Here is a 27,915-nt window from a genome sequence, read left to right on the forward strand (position 1 = left end):
AAAAATTGGAGTCTAAAGTGTGCGAATATGTGGGGCCGCGAATGGGCAAGGGCTCACTGTATTTTAAAATTTACTCTTCTTTGTAGAAAAACACACACACGCACATTGACACACACGCACACAAGGCAGAGTATGTACGTGGGATATCGTTTCCACACATTGTAATCAGTGCATGTACCATCTTGTATGCCTGCCTGCCATACTGAAAGGCCTGTAGTCTTACCTGTGCCTGTGACTATATTAAAGCTACTAGAACCAACTTCACTTTCATGTCCATTGTTTTCTGAGTGACTCCTCGGGGGCGAACGGGGCATACTTATATTGAGGCTATCATCTATACAGTCGAACCCTAATCTCTCCAACAGAATACAACACATTGCTATTATTGTATTTTGCAGCTTTTCCCCTGGTTATGTTTGTACTGAGGATTGAGTCAATACTTGTGCAATGTTGGCTTTTTTTTTTTTTTTGTCATTTATTCTTTGTACTCCAGCAAAATGAAACTTAGGTAAATCAATCATTATTGAAAATTTAAAAAATATATCACATTTGTCATTCAGAATTCATCAGGATTGTAGCCATTTTTGTTACTTTATTTTCCCAGCAAACTTGAACAAAGGTAAATCAATCGTGATTGAAAATTTCACAAAATATGTAGCATGTCATTGAGAATTCATCAGGATTCAAACCTTTTATTGTTACTTTATTTTAAATGTTGAATGTATTATAGCACTTTTATAACAGTATCAAAGTCCAAAGCACTTTCCAGATGCTAATAGAAAGGCACAAAGGCACACATTCAGACACCACTAAGTAGCTGCTGCAATGCAGGTGGTGCCAGGCCCCTGGGAGGAATTTCGGACCCAGTTTTGAGGCGTTCTACCAACTAAGTGGTTTTTTTTTGTTTGTTTGTTTTTCACAATTTCACTTCCCATTCAGAAACTTACAAAAAAATCAAGGCATTCCTGTCAAAAGCATGGCTACATGATGCCATAATAAAAGGAAGGAAACCTACCTGTTTCTTCATCAATGGCAAACCGTCCAAGGCCACTCCCATCACGAATGGAATACTGGATTTCTCCATCCCTGCCATCATCTTCATCATTAGCACTGACTTGTAGGAGGGTAGTTCCAATACGTGCATTTTCTTTAATTAATCCTGACAGGGCAAATGGGGCAAAGTACGGTGCATAGAGGTTCTCATTTACATCCAAGACCTCTACTTCCACAAAGGTGACAGAGAGAAGAGATACTGGTTTTCCTTTGTCTTTGGCCCGAACAGTAAGGTTGTAGAACTGTTGTGTCTCATAGTCCAGTTCTTTGGTCAGACGAATGGCTCCACTTGTTTTGTCTATATCAAACCATCCATTGTAATCATTGGCTAAAGAGTAGCGGACCTGGCCACCCAAACCCAGGTCTAAGTCTTGGGTTTCTAACCAGGCCACAACTGTTCCAACTGGGAGATCCTCTAGAACCCTGGCTTTGTACACGCTTGGGATAAATAGTGGGGGACAGTCATTTACATCTTCCAATATGACTTTTAATGAGGTTATAGTAAACCTCTGTCTCCCTTTATCTGCTTTATCTCGAGCCTCAATCTTCAAATAAAAAGAAGAGCCAAACTCCCTGTCAAGTTGTCCAGCAATGTATACTATGCCATTTGTCGAGTTGATTCCAAATTGTGTGGTGCTAGTCAAAAAAGAGTACAAAAGTTCTCCATTAAGTCCATGATCTTTATCAGTGGCTTCCACTTGAATGACATTTGTCCCTATGACTGTGTTTTCAGATATGACGACTGTATAACCACCTTCTTGCAAAAACTCGGGTGCATTATCATTAGCATCCAAAACGTAGACAGTAAGCAAGTGCCAAGCAGCTTTCTGTGGCAGGCCAAGGTCATAGATAGTTATGTTGAGGATATAACGATCTCTTTTTTCTCTATCCATGGGAAGAAAAACACTAACAAGACCTGTGTCCATGTCAATCGTAAAACAGCTATCAGTATTTCCGTCTGAAATAGAGTAAAGAAGCTGGCCGTTGAAACCAGTGTCCCCATCATATGCATTAATCTGAAAAACACTTGAGCCCACCTTTAGATCTTCTACTACAGAAATATCGGCAGGGAAAGAGCTCTCAAACTGTGGCATTTGGCGATTGACAGAAAAAAGGTCAATAAAATCTTCTATTTTTGGCTTGTTGCTCGCCTTTGACTTTTTGAGTAATTTTTCAGCTAATTTTTGAGCTACCCTTGTTTCTTTGCAGTTCAAACCTTTGGGGGGAGATTTCCCATTAATAAGTGAAATATTCACAAACATAGGATCAGAAAAATTCTCACCATCCGTGGCAGTTATTTTCAGACTGAAGACACCATTCTTTGGATTGGCTGTTGCCAAGGGCCTTCTCAGTGCAAGGACCCCTGAATCAGGGTTTAGGTCAAAGTACCCCCACTCATTTCCTGAAATTATTTTGTATTTTACCAGCTCTAACTCATCTATATCGATTGCAGACATTGTGGTAATCACTTCATCCATTGGGAACTCTCTGGAAATCATACCCTGACATGCTATTTTCTCAAACAAGGGCTGGTTGTCATTTATATTCTCCAAGTGAATAGTAACATTTATTTCACTTTCTCGCCTATAAGGTGATCCCCAGTCAGATGCTCTGACGACAAACATAAAGCTCTCTGAAAAAGTTTCAAAGTCCAAAGCTTTCGTGGTGCTGATAACACCAGAAAACTGATTAATTTTGAATGGCAAGTTCAGAAGACTGGAGATACTATAAGTTATGTATCCATTTTCTCCTTTATCCACATCTACTGCAGAAACAGTTAATACAGAGGTCCCAACTGGAACACTTTCATTCACAATAACCTTGTAAGAGGACTGAGTAAATGTTGGCGTGTTGTCATTGGCATCGTCAATAGAAATTTGCACTTGAACTTTGAGATCACTATCTATTTCTAGAACCTCCAGGCTAAAGACATACTGAGTCACCTGGCTAAACCAGCGAGTGGTGGAGATGGCACCAGTTAAAGTATTTATTTGAAAAAAGCCGGAATCTGCAGAGGGTGTCATGACATATTCTGCATCATCTGGCTCTGGTTTAATTTTCACTGCCAGTACAATTGTACCTGGCGGTGCCATTTCACTCAAATTAACGTCATAAAACTCATGCTCAAACTTGACATCCACTTTTTGTTGTTTGGCAACTGCAAGATGAACAACTTTGACTGCTGAGAATTTGGGTGGATTTCCTTTGTCTTTAGCTTGCAATGTGAGGTTACAGCCATGTGGGTAAGTCTCCCAATGAACTGTCTCAGAAGCCCTAATTGCAAATTCAACTTCATTAAATCTTTCGATGAAAAATTGGTCAGACAGGTTTCCACCAACAATGACAACAGAGTCTACATCACCATTTAAACCTTCATCTGGGTCTTCAACCGTAACTATGGCATATACTGAATTTTTATCAAGCCAAGAAGGTTTCTGGGTAACTACGTTTATTAGTGGCGCATGCTCATTTACACGCTCAACATGGACAAAGAGTTTGGCTGTGCTACTGACTCCATTATTTCCATAGAGTTTCATACCTCGGTCCACTGCCAGTATTTCTAAGTCATACCGGTTTTGTTCCTCAACATTGAGCTTTCCACTAAGGGAAACAACACCACTAGTTGGATGAACTGAAAATAGCTCCCTTTTTTCTTTGAAAAAGTAGTAAAACTCCCCATTGGAGCCAATATCTGCATCGGTTGCTGTAACTTGTGCTATGCTTGTCCTGAGAGGGGTACTTTCTGCTATGGTCACAGAATAAGTGGTGGGGGAGAACAGTGGTCTTAGGTCATTCATATCTAAGACTTGGATGCTGACTTTAGCCCAGGCCTCCACTTGTGTCTCTCCCTTAATCGAGCCTTTGACTGTTAAAACATAGTTGTCCTGAATTTCTCTGTTTAAGATGGCAGCATTTCCGCCTTTAGTTCTTATGCGCAAGAAGCAGAAGTCACCCAGAACATATTCCTCAGCCTTGAAAAAACCTTCATCATCTCCTAATGTGATTCTGTAGCGAATGTCCCAGGAGCGCTGTGCCAGGTGGATGCCCATTTTAATTTTACTGTTGGCATAGGTGCGAGCAGCAGAATTTTCATGGACTGTGGCATGGTACACTGGCTGAGTGAAACCAAAATAAGGTCCATTCTGAGGGGCCCCTTGGGTGTTCTGGCTGCAGCAGGGTGGTGGTTTGAGGAGAAACAACAGCAGAAGCAAGATGAGGCCAAGCAGAGGGGCACGCATGCCTGCCCACTGGCCCATATTCATATCCATCCCATCATCACTCCATCCTGCAACAGAAAAATACAGGTGAACATAGCAAGAGAGATATATAGCAACAAAAGGAACCAAAATTTGACCTATGAACTCTGCCCTCTTGGCTTATTAAGGGAGGAAGTGGCAATGAGTGCATGTTTTTGGGAAGATAAAATGAGGTCCGACATGATCCTTTGTGGTTGTAAAACAATGACATTCAATTGCAAGTTTCATAAAAACCAGAGTTGGTTTGTGGAGGAACAAAATAATTATATGGCTAGCAAGATAAGTGTAACATCACCAAAACAAACACTAAAGAACCTGCCGCTGGACATAATGATGGGTTACTTACCCATGACCCTATCCTAACCATTTTACAAACATGCAATCGCTCCAGAGGCAATGAGATATGGTTTTGAACTGGAAGTCACATTAAGGCGTTCAGAGTATGTTCTCGAAAAAAATTCAACCACAAATATCTGCAAATCTAGTCTTTGGAAGACAAGCCTGATCCGGTAAATGCCACGTTGTGGTCAAAAGAGTGCTACACTGGTCTGCAACTTGATGATTTGCCACTTTTCACCACAAGGAATACATGGATGGGGTTGTACAAAAAAGCAAGCTTTAAAAACATTGCCAAGTACAAAGATGGAATTCTCAGCCACATATAGTGTACACTTTGCTTTTACAAAAGCAACATTTTATTGTCTTGCACAAGAGTGTTGATCTCTGAATGTTTGGGTTTTTTTTTTCTGCCTGGCCAAAATCCACCTCTGTGGAAACAATCTTAACTCACTGTGAAGCCGACATTTAAATATAATTGAAGTTATTCAGGGAAGACAGACTCAAATCAACACTAGAGAAATGAAGATGAAGGACTCTACAATTTTCATCTGACCCTAAACTGTCATCGGAATATCAACTTGAAGAGGTTGAGTGGAGGTGGGGGTTGGTAATGGGAAGAGGGGCATTTTGAAGATTTTCCTGTGTGAAAAGTCCCAAAGCTATCTACATCAATTTTACTAGGTCAGTCCGTCTTTGCTCAGGAAAAAATTGTGAAAAAGAGTGAGGCGGCCTTAAAATACCTCAACCAATTGCAAACTACCTTCACAATAACAATAAAGCATGCCACAGACATCTTGGTAAGACACTAGGGAACTGTTCTACATTTAAGATAAAAAAAAATGTAAAATGTATACTTTAACATGTGAATGTCATTCTCTTGTACAGTGATTCCAAACCTTTATTTAGCCAACTGTTTGAAAAATATCACGTCACACCACCGAATCGAAGTGTAACAAAAAGTGGATACACAAGTCAATTGTACACTTTCCACCATGAAATAGAAGAGCGTTTATTTGTTCTGTCTGTCTTCATATCCCGCTGCCATAGATTTCAGTGGTTTGGTCATGCCACTGCCTTGTGCGTGGATGGTGCTGGCAACAGCTCCTCACCTGCATCTCAGTAATGATAATTATGTCTTGTATTCAAGCCTCGGGTTTTGTGTCATTAGTTGCCAGTTCGTTTTGTGTGTGAATTTGTGTCAGTTTACCAGCTTCTTGTTAGTGTATATGCCTCGTTACCACTTCCCAGTGTTGATGTGCCACCATAGTCAAGTCGTCTTGTTTTGGTTCATGTGCCATGCTTTTCGCCTAGAAATATTTGACTTCGTTTTTATTTTTTTGGACCTTGCCTTTTTGCCTTACGTTTTGTGCTTTTGCCCTTTTGCCACCTGTGTTTTGACTTTTGCCTGGATTAAACTTCCCTCAAAACCACGTCCTTGCCTCGGCATTCTGTATTTGGGTCCTACCCCTTGCTGCTTGCTCATGACAATAGATACATGAACAAAGACACGTTATTTGTTATAAATAACTAATATTTTGACCAATTAAGTGAAATCTCATAATCTCACACTAGATGAGCTCTCACGACACACTAATATGCCACAGTCTGAGTCACACTCTGAATGGGAATCACATCGCTCTAGGAAATAGGTTGGGAATTTTTGCCGCAATTACCACATGTTTTCACTGGACCTGTGAGTCAGACCACATAATATTTAGGATCATTGGCTGACGAAGTAGATTGGTTGTATCTCAGCTTGAAGGTTGGAGTCCCCAGTTACCATATAACCATGCCAGATTATTTTTAGGAAGATCGTGAAGCCCCACTTGCTCCTGATGGTGCCTCAGTAGTTTGTGAACGAACTGTTAGATTGCATCCACTGCAACCTATACAACCATCCGCAACCATTTGGATAATGATGTCAATGGAAAGCATCAAGGAAATGAAGATAGTCAAGTAAATTAATCAGTTAAAAATGAGCTAATAGCTTGTGTTAATAATTTAGGATACTCGGGCTGCACTTTGCTGCTTTTTACAAGTACAGCACTTCATGCATACAGTATAAATTCATACAGTAGTAATTCATAAATATCACCGACTTTAAGTCAACAGACTTTGCGTACAAAAAAGCCACAGAATCCATCAAATCAAAAGCCTTTATTGTCATTACATGCTGTGCATACAATGATGAGTGCTTCTCCACAAGGTGCAATAAAATAGAATAAAAATCTAAGAACATCTTGGGTAAAAAAAAAAAAAAAAACAATGGACAAAGGATCAAGGCAGAGTTGTTGCTAAAATAAATAAATAAATAAATGCACAAAAGTGTAGTTGCAAAATATTACATTATATTGTTGTTATGTTCAGTGGTTTTGAGTTCAAGGAGTTGATGGCTCTGAGGAAAAAGTTGCCCTTGGATCTCATTGTCCGTGTTTTGTGGGACCTGTACCGTTTGCCAGAGGGCAGCAGGTTAAACAGGTGATGACCAGGATGTGAAGAGACCTTTGTAATATTACTGGCTCTGCTGTGATAGCGGGAGTTGGCAATGTCCTCTAGCTGGATGCACAGCAGCGGACAGGAAAGCTCTTGCTACTTTTAATGTACTCACAAAACATGAAATATCTCGGTCCCTGAGTGGACACCCTGATCTAACCATTGAGATAAAATGGAACACTATCATTATTGTTAACGAAAGAAAATCTGAGAGTAATAATTTCCTGAATATCTACAACAAATTTTCTCCACTTCCACTCCTACTTGTTTGAAGTTAGATCTCCATGATTTAACCTGCTGTTATTTTCAGTTGTTTTGAGACTATATTGCTCTTGAGATAGCCATACTTAAAATAACCATAAAAACACTGGCAAAGTATAACCCTAACCCAGTTCGACATCACACAAACATACTCGTGGCCATCAAGATTCATTCCCATACCCCACATACTGTACACATATACTTTTGCCCCAGTTGTTTGATGGCAAACATATGTATCTCATGTGCTCTATACAAAATATTTCTGTTGAGATTAGTGACAAAATTGTTCACAAAGGTCGCTTACAAGACAAGCTGAAAATTTGCCTTAGCTGTCAGCTTGAATATTCTGACCTCAAGATTTCCTTTTTCTTCTATTTATTGTTATAGTCAATGCTATTTTACAGTGCAGGTCCAAAGACTGACATACAACTAGATATTTTTTAAAGTAAGAACAGTAAGTCACTTTTATTTGTTGAGCTAGCGCGTGATGCATAAAACTGTCATTTATAGCTCTAAAATACTGCGATAAGTCAATCCTTCCATATTCTACATCTTCTATTCTCACAAAAGTAAGTGTGTGCTGGAGCCTAACCCAGCTGAATTTGGGCAAGAAGCAAGGTACGAGGACTGATCCGTAGTCAATAGTAGAGCACTTGAAGACAACCATGCACACTCACCCAAACACTTCAAAACTTGTTCAACCAGTTAACATGCATATTTAACACCAATATCTGTCACTGGTTGTGAATGCATTTTAAGAACAATTTAGAGTCTTCAGTCAACCAAGCACACATAATTGTGGGAGGAAACCGGCAAAACCGGACAAAACTCATGTAAGGGCTCATGTAACACGCAAACTCTAACATTATTATTTCATCCATCCATCCATTTTCTTTTTTCCGCCTATCCTCACGAGGGTCACGGGGAGCGCTGAAGCCTATCCCAGCTGTCAAGGGGCAGGAGGCGAACCCTGAATTGGTTGCCAATAATAATTAAATTTTAATGATTAATCTATGAAGTAGGAGAAACAAGAAACAATAGCATTTCAGCCGTATTTTACAGTTCACGGCTTTGCTGTCGCATCCTTGGTGCTGGTGTCTTGCGAGTAAAAAACATAGCTATGGATTGTTAAAAGTCTTGAGGGCCTGCACCCCGTGGTCCGAGGCCTGGTCTGCGCTCATGCGGGAGTAGTCGAAACCCAGATGCACAATGCCGACAACCGCCCTGGAGAGACAGTCTGCGACCACATTGGATTTGCCGGCGGTGTGTTGGATGTCCGTAGTGTACTCCAAGATGAACGACAGTTGGCGTTCCTGGCAGGCAGACCACGGCTCGGCCACCTTGCACATGGTGAAAGTGAAGGGTTTATGGTCCACATATGCCGTAAACCTACGGCCTTCCAATAGGGAGCGGAAGTGGTGGATCGGCAGCCAGAGGCCGAGGAGCTCCCTATCGAACGTGCTGTATTTGCGTTCCCTGGGGACCAGCTGACGGCTGAAAAAGGCAAGCGGTTGCCAGGCGCCACCGACCCACTGTTCGAATACGGCCCCAACAGCGTAGTCCGATGCATCGGTAGTGAGAGCGACGGGGGCCCCGTGGGTCGGGTGGGCCAGCATAGCGTCACGACTCAGTGCGGCCTTCGTAGCCTCGAAGGCTTCCATCCTCTTGGCCGTCCATTCAATGTCCCGGTTGGGGGCCTTGCCTTTAAGAGCCTCATAGAGCGGGCGCATGGTGTGGGCTGCCCGGCGGATGAACCGGTGATAGAAAGTCACCATGCCCAGGAACTCCCGGAGTCCCCGAGCTGTGCGAGGTCGGGGAAAAGCGGAGACGGGCTCCACCTTTGCCGGAAGGGGGGCGGCGCTGTTCTTGTCGATGAGGTGCCCGAGGAACTGGATGGAGGGCACCTCGAAAATACACATCACTGGGTTGATGATCAGGGCATCCTGCTCAAGTCTTGCGAAGAGGTCGAGGAGGTGCATCAGATGTTCTTCCTCCTAGGAGCTGGCGACGAGGATGTCATCCAAATAAATGAACACAAAGGCAAGTCTCTGAGCACAGAATCCATTAAACGTTGGAAAGATTGGGCTACGTTTTTAAGACCAAACAGCATCCTCAGAAACTCGAACAGTCCAAACGGTGTGATTACAGCCATCTTGGGAACGTCTTACGGGTGCACGGGAACCTGGTGATACCCGCGCACCAAGTCAACCTTGCAGAACAGGATTTTGCCCGCCAGGTGGGCTGAGAAGTCCTGAATGTTTGGAACAGGGTTGCGGTCGGGCATAGTGGCGTCGTTAAGGCGGCGGTAGTCAACACACAGTCGCCACTCGCCACTCGGTTTAGGGATGATGTGTAGCGGCGAGGCCCACGGGCTATCGGAGCGGCGGACACTGCCCAGGCGCTCCATGTTGGCAAACTCGGACTTAGCGACTGCTAGCTTCTTGGGGTCAAGCCGTAGGGCCCTCGCGTGAATCGGGGGCCCTTGGTCTCGATGTGGTGCTCGACCCCATGTTTAGTCGTGGCAGAGGAGAAAGTGGGCTGTGTCAAGCCAGGGAACTCACCAAGGAGGAGCTGATACTTGGTGCCATCTGAGAGTGAACTGGAGAAACCGCCATAAGTCACCTCATTGCGGACACAGGCAACTGTGGAGAAAGTCAGTGCCTTTCCTGACGCGTCGAAGTTGCAAGCGGCGCAGCACCTCTTCGCTGGGCGTGGAAGTAGCACAAGCCTGTGCCAGCGCGGCCGTCGGTGGCGATGGGGCCCCTGCTGGATGCCACCCCCGTGCCCGGGGGGGAGTAACTGCGTGCCGGGGCCAGCATCTCAGGGGAGAAGCGTTGGGTGGCCAGGAAGAAACGGTCGGTCTCCTTGGCCAGGGCCCGGGGCTCAGTGACAGTACTGTTAGCGAGTGCCATCTGAACATAGGGTTAACAGTTTCATGAAAATGAAATTGGGCTCCTCCGTGCCCAGCAGGTTAGCATCATTTCCATTAGTTCGGAAGGTTTGCTGTCCCCCAGTCCATTAATAGCCAACAGATGTCGGGCACGCTCCGGCCGTGAAAGTTCGAAAACCTTGAGGAGGTGAGCCTTGAGCCCAGCATATTTATCCTGGGCCGGGGGAGATGATGAAATTCACTGCTCTGGCCGCCGTTGAGCTCCCGAGGGGTAAGACAACATGGTAATAACGGGCGGAATCATCCGAAATCCCGTGGAGGGCGAACTGAGCCTCTGTCTGCGCGAACCATGCAGCCACGGACGTCTCCCAAAACTCCGGCAATTTGAGGCTGGCAGTTGCCATGTTTGGTTCATTCTCAAAAACGCCGGGACTGACGTCGGGGTCACCAGTGTAGCACCGGAGAAAAGGAGGCAGAGTGTCGAACACAGGAACAAACTTTTTTATTCACGGACATCAACCGACTACTCGCATAATGGCGGGAACTCGCTGAACTCCTTCTCCGGAAGAGCAACAACAAAAACAGTCCATGCGGAACCCCGCAACCCAACTCGAGGTCCCGCGGGTGAATTATGTAAACACCACAGTGTCATCTTTGTTACGATTTCTCAAAAATATGATTTATTATGTTACTTCGTCATTGTGGTGTCATTAGGCTTTGGAAATAATTCCATTAATCCCACTGAATTTTCTGTGACTGTACAACGACTGGCTCACTGGCTCATTCAGCAGCTCTCGAGGAGGACAACCTCGGCCCAGCAGAAGACGTCTCCCATGCGTCTCCCGACTCTGGTCAGCTGACTGCAGGAAAGGTTAACAGTATGAAAGCATATCGAAGTTCTGTGTTTTTTAATATGCGTGTGTGCGTGCTTTGCTCGAGTTCATTACAGTGGTTCTGTGCGTGCTTTGATTGCGTTTATTATGGTATTTGCTTGCACATTTCACTTGAGTTTATTATGGTTGTTATGGGTATTGTGACAACAAGCTCAGCGTGTGTGGGTGTGTGCGTCAATGGGTGAGTGGCACGGGACTGCACAGGTGTGTGCAGAGGGAGGGTGACAAGGAAAAAAAGAGCACGCAGAAAGTGTAAGTGATGTTGAATTTGGAGAGCAGAGAACAAAGCGATTCGAGCAGCAAATCACCGCTTTGTGGCTTTCATGTTCCCACTACCCTGCTCAGGTGTGCAATGAAAGAAGGGAGTTAACACCAAGGAGGCCTTGGCCTCGGAGCAGATGTCTCCCCTGCATATCCCGACTATCCTCAAGCAACCAGAGGAGTAAAGGGTAACATGGTATGTTCGCAAAAATGCCCTGCACATTGAATGAAAATAGCTCAAACTTTCAAAGTTGAATCAGGATCGAAATTTTTCAATTTTGCTCTCAAAATGGAAGAGAAAAATGACTTTTAAACTTTTAAACAAAAATATGTGGATGAACACAGGACGTTTTTAGTAGAGCGGGAGAGCTCTTGTTTTTTAGCATAATGGCCAGCAATTCTGCTTTTTGTGTTAGATGTCTTTATCATATTTCACAGCTTCAACTCTTTACTTAAACTCTCCACACTAACATCGACCAGGAATTTCGAAAAGGGACTGAACTTTGCAGTCACAAATTAGTCACTTTGAAAAATAAGGCCACAGTCATATGACTGCAGCAGGAAAGGTAAGCATAGTATTTTCGCAAAACTGGCTTTCGCATTGAATGAAATAATTCAAAGTTTCCCAGTTGGATGGTGAGCTTTAGAGAAAATAATTTGTCCATTTTGCTCTCCAAACGCCAGAGAAAAATGCAAAGTTAAATGAAAATATGTTGATCAAAACAGGACCTTTTTACTAGTGCGGGAGAGCTCATATTTTTTGGGGAGCGAGCACAACCGCCAGCCACTCGACCTTTTGTTTCAGACGTCCATTAAATTTCACAGCTTCATATCTTCACTTGAGCTCACTCCACGCTAACATCGACCTGGTACTTCCCAAAGGGACAAAACTTCCCAGTCACAAGGTAGTCACTTAGTCATTTTGAAAAATCACAGAAAAGCAGATGCAGTTTAAAAAAAAATAAATAAAGAATCATTCACAGTCACTCAGACCTCCAAACGTAAGTATTTTAGTGTTGCTTTCAATAAGAGTTGTGACATACAAGAGAAGACTTGGTTGAACTGGTAGTTTGTCTGTGTGAGAAAGAGCACACCATTTTATTTTCTTAAAATTACTGGCCTATTATCTTGGTAGTCTGTAGGAGTCGATTTTTCTTGTAACTGTGTTGGTGTGTGACATTTACAATAAATCTGGCTGAGCAAGGGTATTTGTGAGAAGGGAATGAGCTTCATGTGCATGATGTGGCTCTTTGGCTATTACATGTGGATGATATGGCTCTATGCAGCAAAACACTCGTGATCTCTGACTGTGGTGATCCCTAACGGGACAAGCCGAAAGAAACTTACTATATATACAACTTTTGTGATGTGCAAGCATTGATTGAAAAGCATCAGCCTACTAAAACTTTAAAACTATGCTCATCACAGCAATTTTAAATGACAAAGTGTTGTCCCTCTTCTTGCAAAAAATTCCAAAAAGATATCGGTTTCCTGTGCCATCATCAACAAATGAAGTAGAAAAGAGACAGACTAATATAAAAAAATAAATACATAAATAGGAAAAGAGGTACATAATGTGTGCCTGGTATTGATTGGATTCATTGCAATTCCTGTCATTCATTAATTGCATTTACATTCATTTCAATGGAAAATATTTCCTCGGTTTATAAAAAATTTGGGTTACAAACAACCCTTGGGATTCACTCTAACTGAAGAAACAGACATTTCAGGAACATTTTCATCCTCCCTCTGCACAAGGTATTTCTATGTTTTTTCCACACACTCGTACATCATGTTGACTGAAAGACAATAAAAGCAGAAACCTTTATCAACTGGCTCTTTCCAATAACACATATATGAGCAAGCGGTCTGACCAACAAAAAGCCACAGTTGCTTCTGCAGGGTGTGGAGGCGGCTGGTTTCCCGACACGATTCAAAACTAATTAGTCAATGATTAAAAGATAATGTGAAGGTCTTTAAAACTGACAATAAGTGGGACTTCTTAGTTAAGAGGATGTTTTTCTCTGTCGTCATCCATGTGGTGTGCACGTGTATGCGTGCGTGCGTGTGTGTGTGTCTATGTGTGCGTGCGTGTGTGTGTGTGTGTGTGTGTGTGTGTGTGTGTTGTGTGTGTGTGTGTGTGTGTGCGCGCGCGCAGAGGCTAAAGTGTGGTTTGGCTGATGGGGTTTTCCTGTATACAGAACAACTATCAATTATGCACTTGAGAACTGAATCTCATCTAATTATGTCAACGGTGGTCTGAAAAAGTATCGGTCTCCTTCTGAAACTTATATTTTGCATAGTTTCTCCAGTTTAATGTTTAAGACCATCAAACACATGTACAGTCATTATCAAATAAATATAACTTAAAATGCTCTTTTAATCACCAGAATTTGTGTGAATATGTATTTATATATATGTATAATATATATATATATATATATACATATATATATATATATATATATATATATATATATATATATATATATAAAGTCCATCCATTTTCTGAGCCGCTAATCCTCACAAGGGTCGTGGGAGTGCTGGAGCCTCGTAAGGAGGCAGGGTAAACCCTGAACTGGTTGCCAGCCAATCGTAGGGCACTTGGAGACTGACAGCACAATCACACCTAGAGGGAATTTAGAGTCTCCAAATAATGCATGTTGTCTGGATGTGGCAGAAACCGGAATGCCCAGAAAAAATACACGCAGGCACGGGAAGAACATGAAAACTCTACACAGGGGGGGCCGGGATCTGAAACTCCATTTCTCAGAACTGTGAGGCCAACGCTCAATAGCTGTGTTACCGTGCCGGTGCTTTGATTTCCATTTTTATGAAGGAATGAAATGACGTATTACAATGTTTTCTTGTTATAGGCAGGGGTTACGTTCCTTACACCCCCATGAATTATAAAAATGTGCAAATAATGGATGCAGTATTAATACAGCTATGTAAGATATGTACCATGTTTTTTTCACCATAAGATGCACTTAAAAAGTCTTAAATTTTCTCAAAAATGGACAACATGCCTTAAACAGTGAAGAAAATAAGTATTTGAACACCCTATTGCAGGTTCTCCCACTTACAAATCCTGTAGGGGTCTGAAATTTTCATCGAAGGTGCATGTCCACTGTGAGAGATAATCCAAAAAGAAAAATCGAGAAATCACAATGGATGATTTTTTAACGATTTATTTGTGTGATACAGCTGCAAATGAGTATTTGTACACCTGAGAAAACCAATGTTATTATTTGTTTGCAATTACAGAGGTTTAAACATTTCCTGTAGTTGTTCACCACGTTTGCACACACTGCAGGGGGGATTTTGGCCCACTCGTCCATACAGACCTTCTCTAGATCAGACAGGTTTCTGGGCTGTCGCTGAGAAACTTGGAGTTTCAGCTCCCTCCAAAGATTTCTCTTGGATTTAGGTCTGGAGACTGGCTAGGCCACGCCAGAACCTTGATATGCTTCTTACGGAGCCACACCTTGGTTTTCCTGGCTGTATGCTTCCGGTCATTGTCATGTTGAAAGACCGAGCCATGACCCATCTTCAATAGTCTGACTGAGGGAAAGAAGTTGTTCCCCAAAATCTCACAATAAATGGCCACGACCGTCCTCTCCTTAATACAGTGCAGTCGTCCTGTCCCATGTACAGAAAAACACCCCTAAAAGATGATGCTACACCCCATGCTTCACAGTAGGGATGGTGTTCTTGGGATGGAACTCATCATCCTCCAAACATGGTTAGTAGAATTATGACCAAAAAGTTCCATTTTGGTCTCATATGACCACAAAACGTTCTCCCATGACTCCTCTGTATCATCCAAATGGTCATTGGCAAACTTAAGACAGGCCTTGATATGTGGTGGTGAAAGCAGGGGAAGCTTCCGTTCCATGCATGAGTTCAAACCATGACGTCTTAGTGTATTACCAACAGTCACCTTGGAAACGGTGGTCCCAGCTCTTTTCAGGTCATTGACCATGTCCTGACGTGTAGTCCTCCACTGATTCCTCACCTTTCTAAGGATCATTGAGACTCCACGAGGTGATATCTTGCATGGCACTCCACTCCAATTGATATTGACCGTCATGTTGAGGTTTTTCCATTTTCTAATGATTGCTCCAACAGTGGATGTATTTTCACCAAGCTGCTTGGCAATTTCTCCGTAGCCCTTTCCAGCCATGTGGGGTTGTACAATTATGTCTCTGGTGTCTTTGGACAGTTCTTTGGTCTTGGCCATGTTAGAAGTTTGAGTCTTACTGATTATTTGGGGTGGACAGGTGTATTTATGAATCTAACGATCTCACACGGGTGCATCTGTTCAGGATAAAACATGGAGTGGAGGTGGACTTACTTATTTGCAGCTGTATCACACCAATAAATCGTTAAAAAAACATACATTGTGATTTCTTGATTTATCTTTTTAGATTATGTCTCTCACAGTGGACATACACCTACGATGAACATTTCAGACCCCTCCATGATTTCTAAGTGGGAGAACTTGTAATATAGCAGTGTTCAAATACTTGTTTTCTTCATTGTATGTTGTCTGAGTGTTCTCAAGAAACATACTTGAACACACTGGTTACACTGTTAGAACATGACAGTGACATGACATACATATACATGATTAAATGTGTATGTAAGATACAATAATATGACACTCACAAGACAGAGAGGAATACTTTTTACATCTAATACCAGAAGATGTTTACATTGGCCCACACACTGTCGGTGTAGGCAGGTCATTAGAGATGATCTTGTTCACACTCACGATGTCACATCAAAACTCAAATTATTGAACTGCAGCAAACACACTAGCATAACTCGCAAAAAATAAAACAAAAAAAAGAATGACTCAAGAAACATGCGATTCAAACGCAATTTACATCTCCCAGCCTGCTTTCCTCAGTACCTTGCACTAAGTCAAAGTATGCCGGGAGGATGTAAATCGTATTGAAATTACATGTTTTTTGTCAACCGTTTCTTCAGTCATTCTTTTATCTGTTTTGTTAAATGTAAAAGCACATTTTTAAAAAAAAACTTGGAGGGCAAAATCAGCAAACGATGAACACCGAATGGACAAGGCCACACTGTATTCATTTAGGCAATGGCCGGTACATGCAAACTTCAAATTGTCAAAGCTGGATTTTATACTGTCACCTGAACATGGTAACTATTCACCAGTTGTCCACCAAGCCACTGAAAATTCACTTTCTATCTATCTATCTATCTATCTATCTATCTATCTATCTATCTATCTATCTATCTATCTATCTATCTATCTATCTATCTATCTATCTATCTATCTATCTATCTATCTATCTATCTATCTATCTATCTATCTATCTATCTATCTATCTATCTATCTATCTATCTATCTATCTATCTATCTATCTATCTATCTTCAGTTTGGTATTGTGGCTGCAATGAGATTTAAACATCACTAAGTCAAAACTAAGACTACAAAAACAAATACATGCTACATGAAAATTGAACATTGTGAGTTTAGGTATCTCACTGCCGAGAGTATTCCTTCGTGAATAAAAAAAAAAACAAAAAAAAAAACTGGGTCTTCTACTATTATAATCAAAACCCAGTCTATCATGAAAGAGTGGAAGAAAGCATCCTGGTGGACGGAATAAAGAGCATTAAAGCTGGAGGAGTAAATAAACAAAAGCAAGAAATTATATTATCTCATCCAAAGAAAGAACTGCACCCACAAGACTGGCTGAAACCATCACTGTCAACTCTGTTTAACACATCGATCAGCAGAATAACATCCATTGGGCTGAGGAAAAAGTCAATTACTCCAAAGCTGTTATTATTTTTTTTTTCATGGCCATTTCAAAGAATGGAAATGCCAAAATCCCAGATGACTCATTGTAAAACAAATTAAAACACTTTCTTTCATCATAGATTCATCATTTGGCTTAAGCCAGTTTGCCCCCATTTTGAATCTATGCAATAGAGAGAGAAAAAGAGACTGAGTGAGTGAGCGGGTGAAAGAGTGAATACCCACAGTAAAAATGAAAATCTTACCTCAAATATACAATGAAGAAAATAACTATTTCAACACCCTGCTATATTGCAAGTTCTCCCACTTAGAAATCATGTAGGGGTCTGAAATTTTCCAAGACCCGCTAGTCCGCCTTTAAAAGTCCACCTCCACTCTATGTATTATCCTAACCTGTGTGAGGTCTTTAGCTGCATAAAGACACCTGTCCACCCCATATAATCAGTAAGACTCAAACTTGTAACATGGCCAAGACCAAAGAGCTGTCCAACGACACCAGAGACAAAATTGTACAACTCCACACGGCTGGAAAGGGCTACGGAGAAATTGGCAAACAGCTTGGTGAAAAGAAGTCCACTGTTGCAGCAATCATTAGAAAATGGAAGAAGCTAAACATGACAGTCAATCTTAATCAGAGTGGAGCCCCATGCAAAATATCACCTCGTGGGTTCTCAATGATCCTAAGAAAGGTGAGGAATCAGCTTAGGACTACATGACAGGACTTGGTCAATGACTTGAAAAGAGCTGGGACCACTGTTTCCAAGGTGACTGTTGGTAATACACTAAGACGTCATGGTTTGAAATCATGCATGGAACGAAAGCTTCCCCTGCTTTCACCAGCACATATCAAGGCCTGTTTTAAGTTTGCCAATGACCATTTGTATGATACAGAGGAGTCATGGGAGAACGTTTCGTGGTCAGATGAGTCCAAAATAGAACTTTTTGGTCATAATACTACGAACCGTGTTTGGAGGAAGACAAATTATGAGTTCCATCCCAAGAGCACCATCCCAACTGTGAAGCATGGGGGTGGTAGCATCATGCTTTGGGGGTATTTTTCTGCACATGGGACAGGACGACTACACTGTATTAAGGAGAAGATGTCCCTGGCTACGTATTGTGAGATTTTGGGGAACAGCCTCTTTCCCTCAGTCAGAGCATTGAAGATGGGTTGTGGCTGGGTCTTTCAACATGATAATGACCCGAAGCACACAGCCAGGAAAAACCAAGGAGTGGCTCCGTCAGAAGCATATCAAGGTTCTGACGTGACCTAGCCAGTCTCCAGACCTAAACCCAATAGAAAATCTTTGGAGGGAGGGAAACTCCATGTTTCTCAGTGACAGCCCAGAAACCTGTCTGCTCTAGAGATGATCTGTGTGGAGGAGTGAGCCAAAATCCGTCCTGCAGTGTGTGCAAACCTGGTGAACAACTACAGAAAACGTTTGATCTCTGTAGTTGCAAACAAAGGCTACTGTACCAAATATTAACATTGTTTTTTTCAGGTGTTAAAATATTTATAGTCTTCCCTGTAGCTCAGTGGTTAGAGCATTGGTTTGGTAAACCAGGGGTTGTGGGTTCGTATCCCACTGGGGTCTCCACTCCCTGAGAAGGGCTGCGTCAGGAAAGCCATCCGGCGTAAAAATTGTGCCACACAAATATGTGCGTTCATCTGAGATGACACGCTGTGGCAACCCTGAAAGGGACAAGCTGAAAGAAACTATAACAACATCCAACTCCCAAACTCTTACAAGACACAAATGACTCGAGATCCAAATATTCACATCAACCTTCATGGCTTGGTGGAAAGGTTTAGAATCTTCAGGATCCTTGTTAGCTCCAAGTATGCTCCCTCCATTTTTTAATAATCCAGATTTTAAAATTAATAATATACCGCTTCATTTTAGCACATCGGAAAAACATGTAATTGACCACCTACAGCAACTATTAAACAATAATGTTTTTAAGACACATGATGAACTATGCAACTAAAAGAATTCCAAATAACAGGCAGAAACTGGCTTTGTTTGGAAAAAGTAATACTGTATCTATATACACTATGTATTCACACTCATTCCCACTCACAATGATAACAAAGACCTATTTAGAGTCTTCAATTAATGTATATTTTTGGGATGTTAGATGAAAGAGGAGGACCAGGTGAAAACCCAGGCAGGTACAGGGAGAACATGCAAACTCCACACAGACGGGGCTGGGAATTGAACCCCAGACCCAGGAATTGTGAAGCAGACACTCTAACCAGTCGTCACTGTACCACCAAACTTTATTCAATACAATAAATTCAAAGCAGTAATAAATGAAAAAAAAAATACCAACACTCCAAAGCACACTCGAACCGTTTGTTAAGCAAATAGTGAAGCTTCTTCCACAAAGGGAAAAAAAAATCTCTAAAAAGTTTACAAATTTGGCAGCACAGTAGAGCAACTATTTAGAGCATTGGCCCCACAGTTCTGAGGACCGGTGTTCAAATCCCAGCCCCGCCTCTCTGGAGTTTGCATATTCTCCCTGTGCCTGTTAATTGGAGACTCTAAATTGCCCCGAGGCGTGATTGCGAGTGTGATTGTTGTCTGTCTCCATGTGCCCTGCGATTGGTCGGCAACTCGTTCAGGGTGTACCCTGCCTCCTGCCTGATGACACTCGCGGACACACCTCGTGAGGATAAGCAGCTCATAAAATGGACGGAGGGATGTTCCTAATAAATGTGTTCTGATGGGAATGTAAATGCCGTAATTTGATTCTTTTAATAAGTTATGTAACTTCAATGAATAACAGACGTCTGATATTGCTCACAGTATTCAAAGGGACTGCTTAGGATCATAGTGTCAAAAATTACAGGGAACATTGTGCAGCACGAAACTTCAGTTTTACTTCTTTAACAACAATTATCTCAGAGACAAACTGATCAAAAACAAAATAAAACAAATAAAAAAACAGGCCTTTCACTTTTTCAACTCATATAAGTTTAACTTTTGTTAGCAGTAGTTTGACTCCCAATTAAATGAATAGTATAATCCACATCATAGCGTTCCTATTCTCACAACAAAATAATTGCAATTCAATGTACCAAGCAAAGGGAACCAATATGGTGCTTCCAAGCTGAGCAGATCAAGAAAAACTTGGGTGTCAAGAACTCAACGAGCTATATTAGTGGGATAGCAATAACAAGTATTCCGTTTCTTGTCTTTCAACAAAAGGCTCTTGGAGGTGAAAATAAGATCAAGTTCAGTTTGTGGGAGAGCTGTTTCAAGCTTGGCGAGGCACTACATTGAAAACAATCAGTGCGAATGGTGGGAAGTCAGTGAGGGATCAAGTCTCTCGCCACTCAGACAGGAGTGTTTAATCTCCTTGGGAGGAAAAAACTGAGAGGGAGGTTAAGAAACAGCTTCTAAATGAAGAAAAACAATGCATGCAGGCATTTTATAATCGTCTTAGAACCTCATGTACCACCTACTTTCAATGTTGCAGGTAAGATCTTATATTGCATTTCAAAGTACATCACTGAAACCGTCAGGAATAGAAAAATGTATGAAATTTAAACCTCAATATATGTTAGAGTATTAATGAACTGTAGACCAATTTTATCCACTGCGTGAAATACACATCCACAAATGGGTTTTACCAAATGTAAAATAGCCCAAAAGTTACAGCTTCAAAAACAGCTGGTTGTATATAATGTACGGATTGATAGCTGCAATTCGCACACAAAAATATCTATTAGGCAGTAGGCTGTTAATGCCAGAGCCAGTGTTTATGTCCTTGGTGTACAATATAGGTAATCTGTCTGAGAGGAATGGATTAGCAATTAACAGAGGAGCCCAGTCAGTCATTCTGTTCAACTCCCCTGTCATACTGTGGCTGTAGCACACACTGTACTGAGAATTAGACTTTCAGGATAGCAGTAGCACAGACTGTAAGGACTAAACCTAGGAAGAAGTAGAATGTCAAAATGTCCAAATTGGAAATGGCTGCTACAGATATGGCAGTTAGAATGTTATACACAGTCAACATACTCATAAGCAAGGCAATTAACTTGCAACTGCACATTTGTGTGCAATCAGTCAACGACATTTTCTCTTGTAAATCAACAAGTCAGTACAGTGGTAGCTCGAGAAAACATTACACTCATTATAGAGGTATAAAGGATATGGGATAAAACGAACCTTTAGAACTGAACAATGCATCCAAAAATTGTTTCCCTTTGTCACTTAAAATGCTGTTGACAATGTCTGTTAGTTCAAGAATTGAATGCTGTTGTTTACTGTTGCCTGTTGCGCAGGCATAGTATGGAAGTGACCTATTTCGGGGTTACAGATATACAATAATGTTAGATCCTCCCGTGATATAGTGATGGCCATGTTGAATGTGGGGCATTGAGGTGGTGGCCATGTGATGATTGTATATTGTTGTATCTGTTTTGAACTGTACATAGGACACAGAGAGAGAGTGGCATGGCTGTGGCGCCAAAGAGTACCAAATGAGTTTTTTTTTTAAAAAAAGCATTTTGCCCTTGGGAATAGTTTGGGAATTTGGAAGCAAATAAATTCTTCGGAGCTCATGAAAGCGACTTGGCTATGAATAGTACCATACGTCAAGGATGTCACCATGACAAGCCCTTCGCCACCGCATTGCAGAGCAATTATAGGACAATTCAGTTCATCTTTTTGCACCCACAAGGATGTGAATCATTTGCATATGTCGGTAGGCACACACTCCTTGGATTCTTTCACTGGGTGTGGAACTACTCACTTATTGCAACAAGCAACTCATGTATGCATGAAGAGCTTATGTATCACCCCATTTACGTTCTTGTTATATAGAGTTCTACAATTAATCATTCCCACCACATTCCAGTTGTATTGCCGGGTTCACGATCCTTGTCTTGCATGCTTCTTCTCCTATCCTTGTCCTGTCCTGTCTTGTCCTGTTCTGCCTTCACAGGGTGTAGCACTACAGTCTCATGTAACATCAAGATGTGTTTATTTGTTGCAGATATGGAATGATTTATTTTCTCATTCAGCTTTGTGTTCATCTCACTCACCCCTCTGGATATTCTGTTCTCTTCAATTTTGTCTGATCCTCAATAAAACTTCAATTAAAATGAGAAGAAATCACAGAGGAAGCTCCAAAACTCAGTTGTGAAGCAATAAAACTGTTCGGGCATAAAGGGTTGAAAAAGGGATGAAATATGAAGGGCCTAAACATTTGCAAGGTTTTTTTTTTAATTCACTTACAATTTATAGGCCATAAAATACCTTATGAAACAATAATTTTGTAATTTTTTAAATGAGTGCTTCAATGTTTAACGACCATGCTCCCCGCACCCTGAGGTATTACAGTGACTCCACCGCAACTTGATAAGCCGCTTTCATCCAAGTGACCCTGCTGTGTGAGACAACCACTAGAAAACACCTACTGGGCCTGACTCCTTTCCTTCTTGTGAATATAATGACCAAAATGTGGGAACCTCGCACCCTAAAGTAAAAGATGGGACAGATCGACAATGGAAAGCAAATACAGCAATTTATCCATCCATCCATTTTCTGAGCCACTTATTCTCACAATGGTTACGGGAGTGCTGGAGCCTATCCAAGCTGTCAACGGGCAGGAGGGAGGGTACCCCCATAACTGGTTGCAAGCCAATAGCAGGGCACATGGAGACAGACAACAGTCCCACTCACAATCACACCTACGGGCAATTTAGGGTCTCCAATTAATGTTTCAGGTTTTTGGGATGTGAGAGGAAACCGGAGTACTCAAAGAAAATCCACATAGGCATGGGGAGAACATGCATAATCTCCTTCCAGAACGAGCTAAATAAACTGTGTCTCATTGTCTTGCCGGTCCAGCCCTGGCTGTGTGGGTGGCCGCGCTGATTGGGAGGCGCACACCTGCGGCTCATCCTGGCTGATTGGCCCCGGTGTATATAGGACCATGGGGACGACTGGTCCGGCGCCAGATCGTCGCAACTCATGCCCCGTTCCTGCACTCCCGTATCTCTGATCTACAACCCGTGTGTACCGACCACCGCCCGTTCTTCAACCGACCCCGCAAATCTGACTCCCTTGATACTCCTGCCTGCTTTGATCGATCTCCCATGTACCGACTCCTGCCTGCCCGCTGACCTGCTCTCTACGCCCGACGTCCTGACTACCACTGCTGCACCTGACAGTCTGCCCGATCCCCGACCGTGGAACAATAAACGTTTTTCCCGAATTACCTCTACGTCTTCCCGTGTACTCCTCCATTTGGGTCCTACCTCCGTTCCGATGGGTCGTGACACTGCACAGCAATTTTGCCATGTGTAATCCTCGGTGCACCCATTAGTAGATCAGCTACCACATATATTTTTTGCACATGAAACCCTGAAATGAACCAGGCTTCATGTGCCTTATTTGTCCTGCCATCCCCTTGTACGTTTCTCTCCTAGGTTTGCAGCTCTTGATTACATTTTGTTCAAATAAATCCTACCTTGATTCGTACTTGTTGCGCTCTCTGTATCCCCTTGCAGTTACCTCAGTGTGGGCATTGCTGATAGAGAAGGTGGAAATAACCTCTTTCTCTCGGTGTAAGAGAATGTTTAGAAAGATTACCAAATGGTTCATCTTCCCCTTCTCTTCATTGTTATGTTGCTCACCCCATCATGATTTCCTCACTCAGATATACAAGGCTTCAGTGACATTTCCAGGTTGGTTTTCATACCCTAGACAAAGAAAGCGCTTTAGATGTGTATTTTATCAATAGCATGGGTTCATTCCTTTCAGTTATAGAGGTGAGGGGAAGACTTTATTGCAATTACAAGGGGTCTTGAATAGAAGGAGGGTCAAATTTCCATCTGGAATTGTGAGCAAAGCGACTGTGTTTAAGTTCTTTTACAGCAGCTGACTTCATCTGAGCAGCCCCACCACAGTGAAGCAAAGACATTAATAAAACAAACAAGTCTGAATAATCATTCTCAGTTGTCTTAAATCAATGCTTTTGCTTTGTCAAATACTCATGCTGTTTGTTACAATTCCAATCAACCAATGCTCTAACTACCTGTACATGGAAACTAATACATAGACAGAAATAGAGACCAAACCATCCCATTTTCATTTTACCTTTTGTTCATCTGAAATTCTCTCATCAGCAATTACCATATGTGGTGGGAATAATGTTCCCAAATATAATGAAAGAAACACCAATCCCAGAATAAATTTTCTATTGCTGATAATAACACCAAAATTAAGTCATTACTTTGAATTGATTGCTAAAGGAAATGGAAAAAGGGAAAATCAGCATGAAACAGTGTGAAATCAAACTGATGTTTATGTTCAGAGTGAGTTCCCAGACCCCATTATTCTTCTGCTTTAAAGAAATGCAGGGCAGGTAAGTGATTTTGCAGACATCCATTCTGCTTTATACCCTCTGGTCCACCAAAGCATTTGTTCTCTAAACTTCCACTGCTTATTCTCTCAGTCCTCTTTTTCAAAACGCCTTACTGGGTATACACAGGCGTTCTCATGTTCCATGGCAGCTGGATGGGGGAGGAAGAGTGTGTGACATTGCTTTATTCAGTGCTTTCATTCCATCCTTGTAGCGGCACTATAGTATTTGATTAACACAGATATGTCTGTTCATATTATGTGTGTGTATAGTCGTAAACTGCAATTCTCACAGCCAAGAACTGAAAACACAAGAGTTTTAATTGTCCTATTACTATTAAATATTCTATTTTAGAGACTCTAAACTTTAGAGTCTCTAAAATATAATATTTAGAGTCTAAAGAGATGAATAGCACAGGTACTTCTCTGTTTCAGAATTAAATGCAGGTGCATGACACATACAGAACAACGACTGTCTGAGAAATGATTTGAGAAATTTTATGCCGGCTTTGCTTTCACAATAACTTGGACAAAAAAAAATAGGTTACTCTTTACCACCTCTTCTCTTTCAAGTATAAAAGAATTACAGATAATTGCCATTAACAGAATACCCAAATCCACCCAACTAAACAATTAGATTTGGGAAATCATGCTCATGTTCGATGTCTGCTTACATTATAAAACATTGTAGTCAGCTGCTGCTTAGCGGTTCTGTTTGAACGACTAAACCCTATAAATGGCTTGATGTCTGCTTACATTAAATAAGCATTGTGAGTAAAACACACAAATGTATGTTTACAACAAATGTCTCCCAGGCTCCAGAGTCCTGTGAGCCATTAATTTTCTTGTTAGATTTCACAAACAGAAGGAGAGAACTTTCTTGCAATGGGGTCAATTATTTTTTCTTTTTAATACATGGTCAAGTAAACTTAAACAAATCTAAAACAAACATTTATTCTATTAAAATAGTTGTTTGTATGATTCTTATCGTTTTAAGGGTTACTTGGACATGAAATCCAAATCCCAGCAGACAGAGCAGAGAAGTGGGTTGAACTTATCACCAGCTAACTGCATGTCTAATTTAATGTCTTGCACGATATTTCCGAGGAAATGAAAATTCTCGGGGTGGCACGGTGGCGCAGCTGCAGAGTATTGGCCTCACACTTCTGAGGACCGGGGTTCAAATTCCAGCCCTACCTGTGTGAAATCTGCATGTTCTCCTCGTGGATGCGTGGATTTTCTCCTAGCACTCCGGTTTCCTCCCACATCCCCCAAAACATGCATTAATTGGTGACTCTAAATTGTGTTATTGTGAGTGCAACTTTTGTCTGTCTCCATCTGCCTTGCAATTGGCTGGCGGGATTGGCTGGCAACCAGTTCAGGATAAACCTGCCCCCAGCTTGATGACAGCTGGGATTGGCTCTAGCACTCCCATAACCCTTGTGAGGATAAGCAGCTCAGGAAATGGATGGATGGATATTATTATAACTCATTTGTATGCATAGTACAAGATTGGCTGCAGCTCACTCACAACCCTAATGAGAACAGAGGCCACTCCAAATTAATACAGGAAGAATAATTTGAAAAAATGTAGTTGCAAAAGTGTGCACACACTTATATTTGGGATGTGGTTGTGTTCTTAATGAATTATTCCATCCATCCATTTTCTGAGGCACTTATCCTCACAAGGTTCATGGGTGTGCTGGAGCCTAACCCAGCTATCTTCAGGCGAGAGGCAGGATACATCTTGAAATGGACACCAACTAATCGCAGCACACTCTGTCACTTTAATTCAGTTTTGTAGGGTCTTGCATGCATGAAATTCCATTTCTGTTGTTGTTGTTTACAATTCTTTTTTTTTTTGCTCCTTTTTCAATTTTCAAAATAAAACATGTTCCAATACTTTTGGTGTGTACATATTTATTTTGTTCATTTATATTTGTTTTAGCAGTGGGGCGCTAGTGCAGATGAAAATTATAATTCTGGTCACAAAATTTCATAGTTTCATCTGTACTTTGACCAATATTTATTAATTATATTATTATTATTATATAATATAAAAAATGCAGAGGCGGCATGGTGCCTCAGCTGGTAAAGCATTGGCCTCACAGTCCTTAGAACCCAGGTTCGATCCCGGCCCCGCCTGTGTGGAGTTTGCATGTTCTCCCTGTGCCTGTATGGGTTTTCTCTGGGCACTCCAGTTTCCTCCCATATCCCAAAAACATGCAACATTAGTTGGACACTCTAAATTGCCCCTTAGTGTGAGTGTGAGTGCGGCTGTTTGTCTCAGTGTGCCCTGTGATTGGCTGGCAATCAGTTCAGGGTATACCCTGCCTCCTGCCCAATGATAGCTGGGATAGGCTCCAGCACTCCCGTGATCCTTGTGAGGATGAGCAGCACAGAAGGTTGATGGTTGAATAATATCAAAAAGATTAATTATCTTTAACTTTAGTCTTTCATGCGCACCCACAAACACGCCATGATAAAGCCAAATGAGCCGCCGCTTCCCTTTGCTCTGAAAGAACATACTTGAATACCAGATAAGCCAAATACTGCAGAAAGATGAATGTTTTTTTCTGAAATTCCTTCAAAAAGACTGATATGAATATCCATATAGACAGTGAGAAAGCAGTATTGCCCTTCAAGCCACCTGAGGAAAGACTGCACTAATGCACTCATGGTCATCTGACAGACGAATAAGCAGCATTACAAACTCAGTCTGTTAATTTACTGATACATATGTGTACTGAGGAGGAAATAGGATCATGCTAACCCATATTAATCTGTTTAATATTGCTAGAGAAACTATATGCATGCATGTTCTCACTTCCTGTTTCTCTTGTTTCTGAAAGCATTTTCCACTAGAGGAGTGTGAATACGGCTATGATGCGAGAAGATACTTATTAACGCTGCCACACACGCACACACAAACATCCTACACGTACACTTCAGGAAGGATGCATTGCAGAAAAGCAGAAGTAATTGCATAAGTCTTACGGACACCCCATTTACTTCAGTGGAACACAGGGTAAATTCACGAGTAGGCCAGTAAGTGAAGGGTTGCATGCATTTCTTCTGAAATGCCCATACACTCAAACAGTTGTCTACGTTCCCCTGCTATACCCCACGAAAGGAAAGTAAATCCAATCACCATCTTTTTCAGTCATACCTGTGCTAATAGTTAAACAACACATGTGTGTCTGGACTAGACGACCTTTGAACACACTTTGCATGATACCTGCAGCTTTGCCCAGACCACCCCCTCAGTTCTGCTTCTGTTTCTAGTGGG

General features: G+C 41.8%; 1 protein-coding gene across 5 annotated transcripts in view; it reads right to left on the reverse strand.

The window, feature by feature from the left end:
- fat3a (FAT atypical cadherin 3a) overlaps window positions 1–27,915 on the reverse strand; it is a 171,979-nt gene that overhangs the window by 136,227 nt on the left and 7,837 nt on the right. For all 5 annotated transcript variants that reach the window (XR_009796083.1, XM_061827451.1, XM_061827449.1 and 2 more), the window contains exon 2: window positions 1,016–4,339. Coding sequence is in view for 4 of the 5 variants with exons in the window: in XM_061827451.1 (XP_061683435.1) it covers window positions 1,016–4,339 (3,324 nt within the window). In the remaining variant the exon portion in view is untranslated. The remainder of the gene's footprint in view (window positions 1–1,015; window positions 4,340–27,915) is intronic.

The sequence above is a fragment of the Syngnathoides biaculeatus genome, chromosome 8 (genome assembly GCF_019802595.1).
Source record: "Syngnathoides biaculeatus isolate LvHL_M chromosome 8, ASM1980259v1, whole genome shotgun sequence".
NCBI classification, from domain to species: domain Eukaryota; kingdom Metazoa; phylum Chordata; class Actinopteri; order Syngnathiformes; family Syngnathidae; genus Syngnathoides; species Syngnathoides biaculeatus.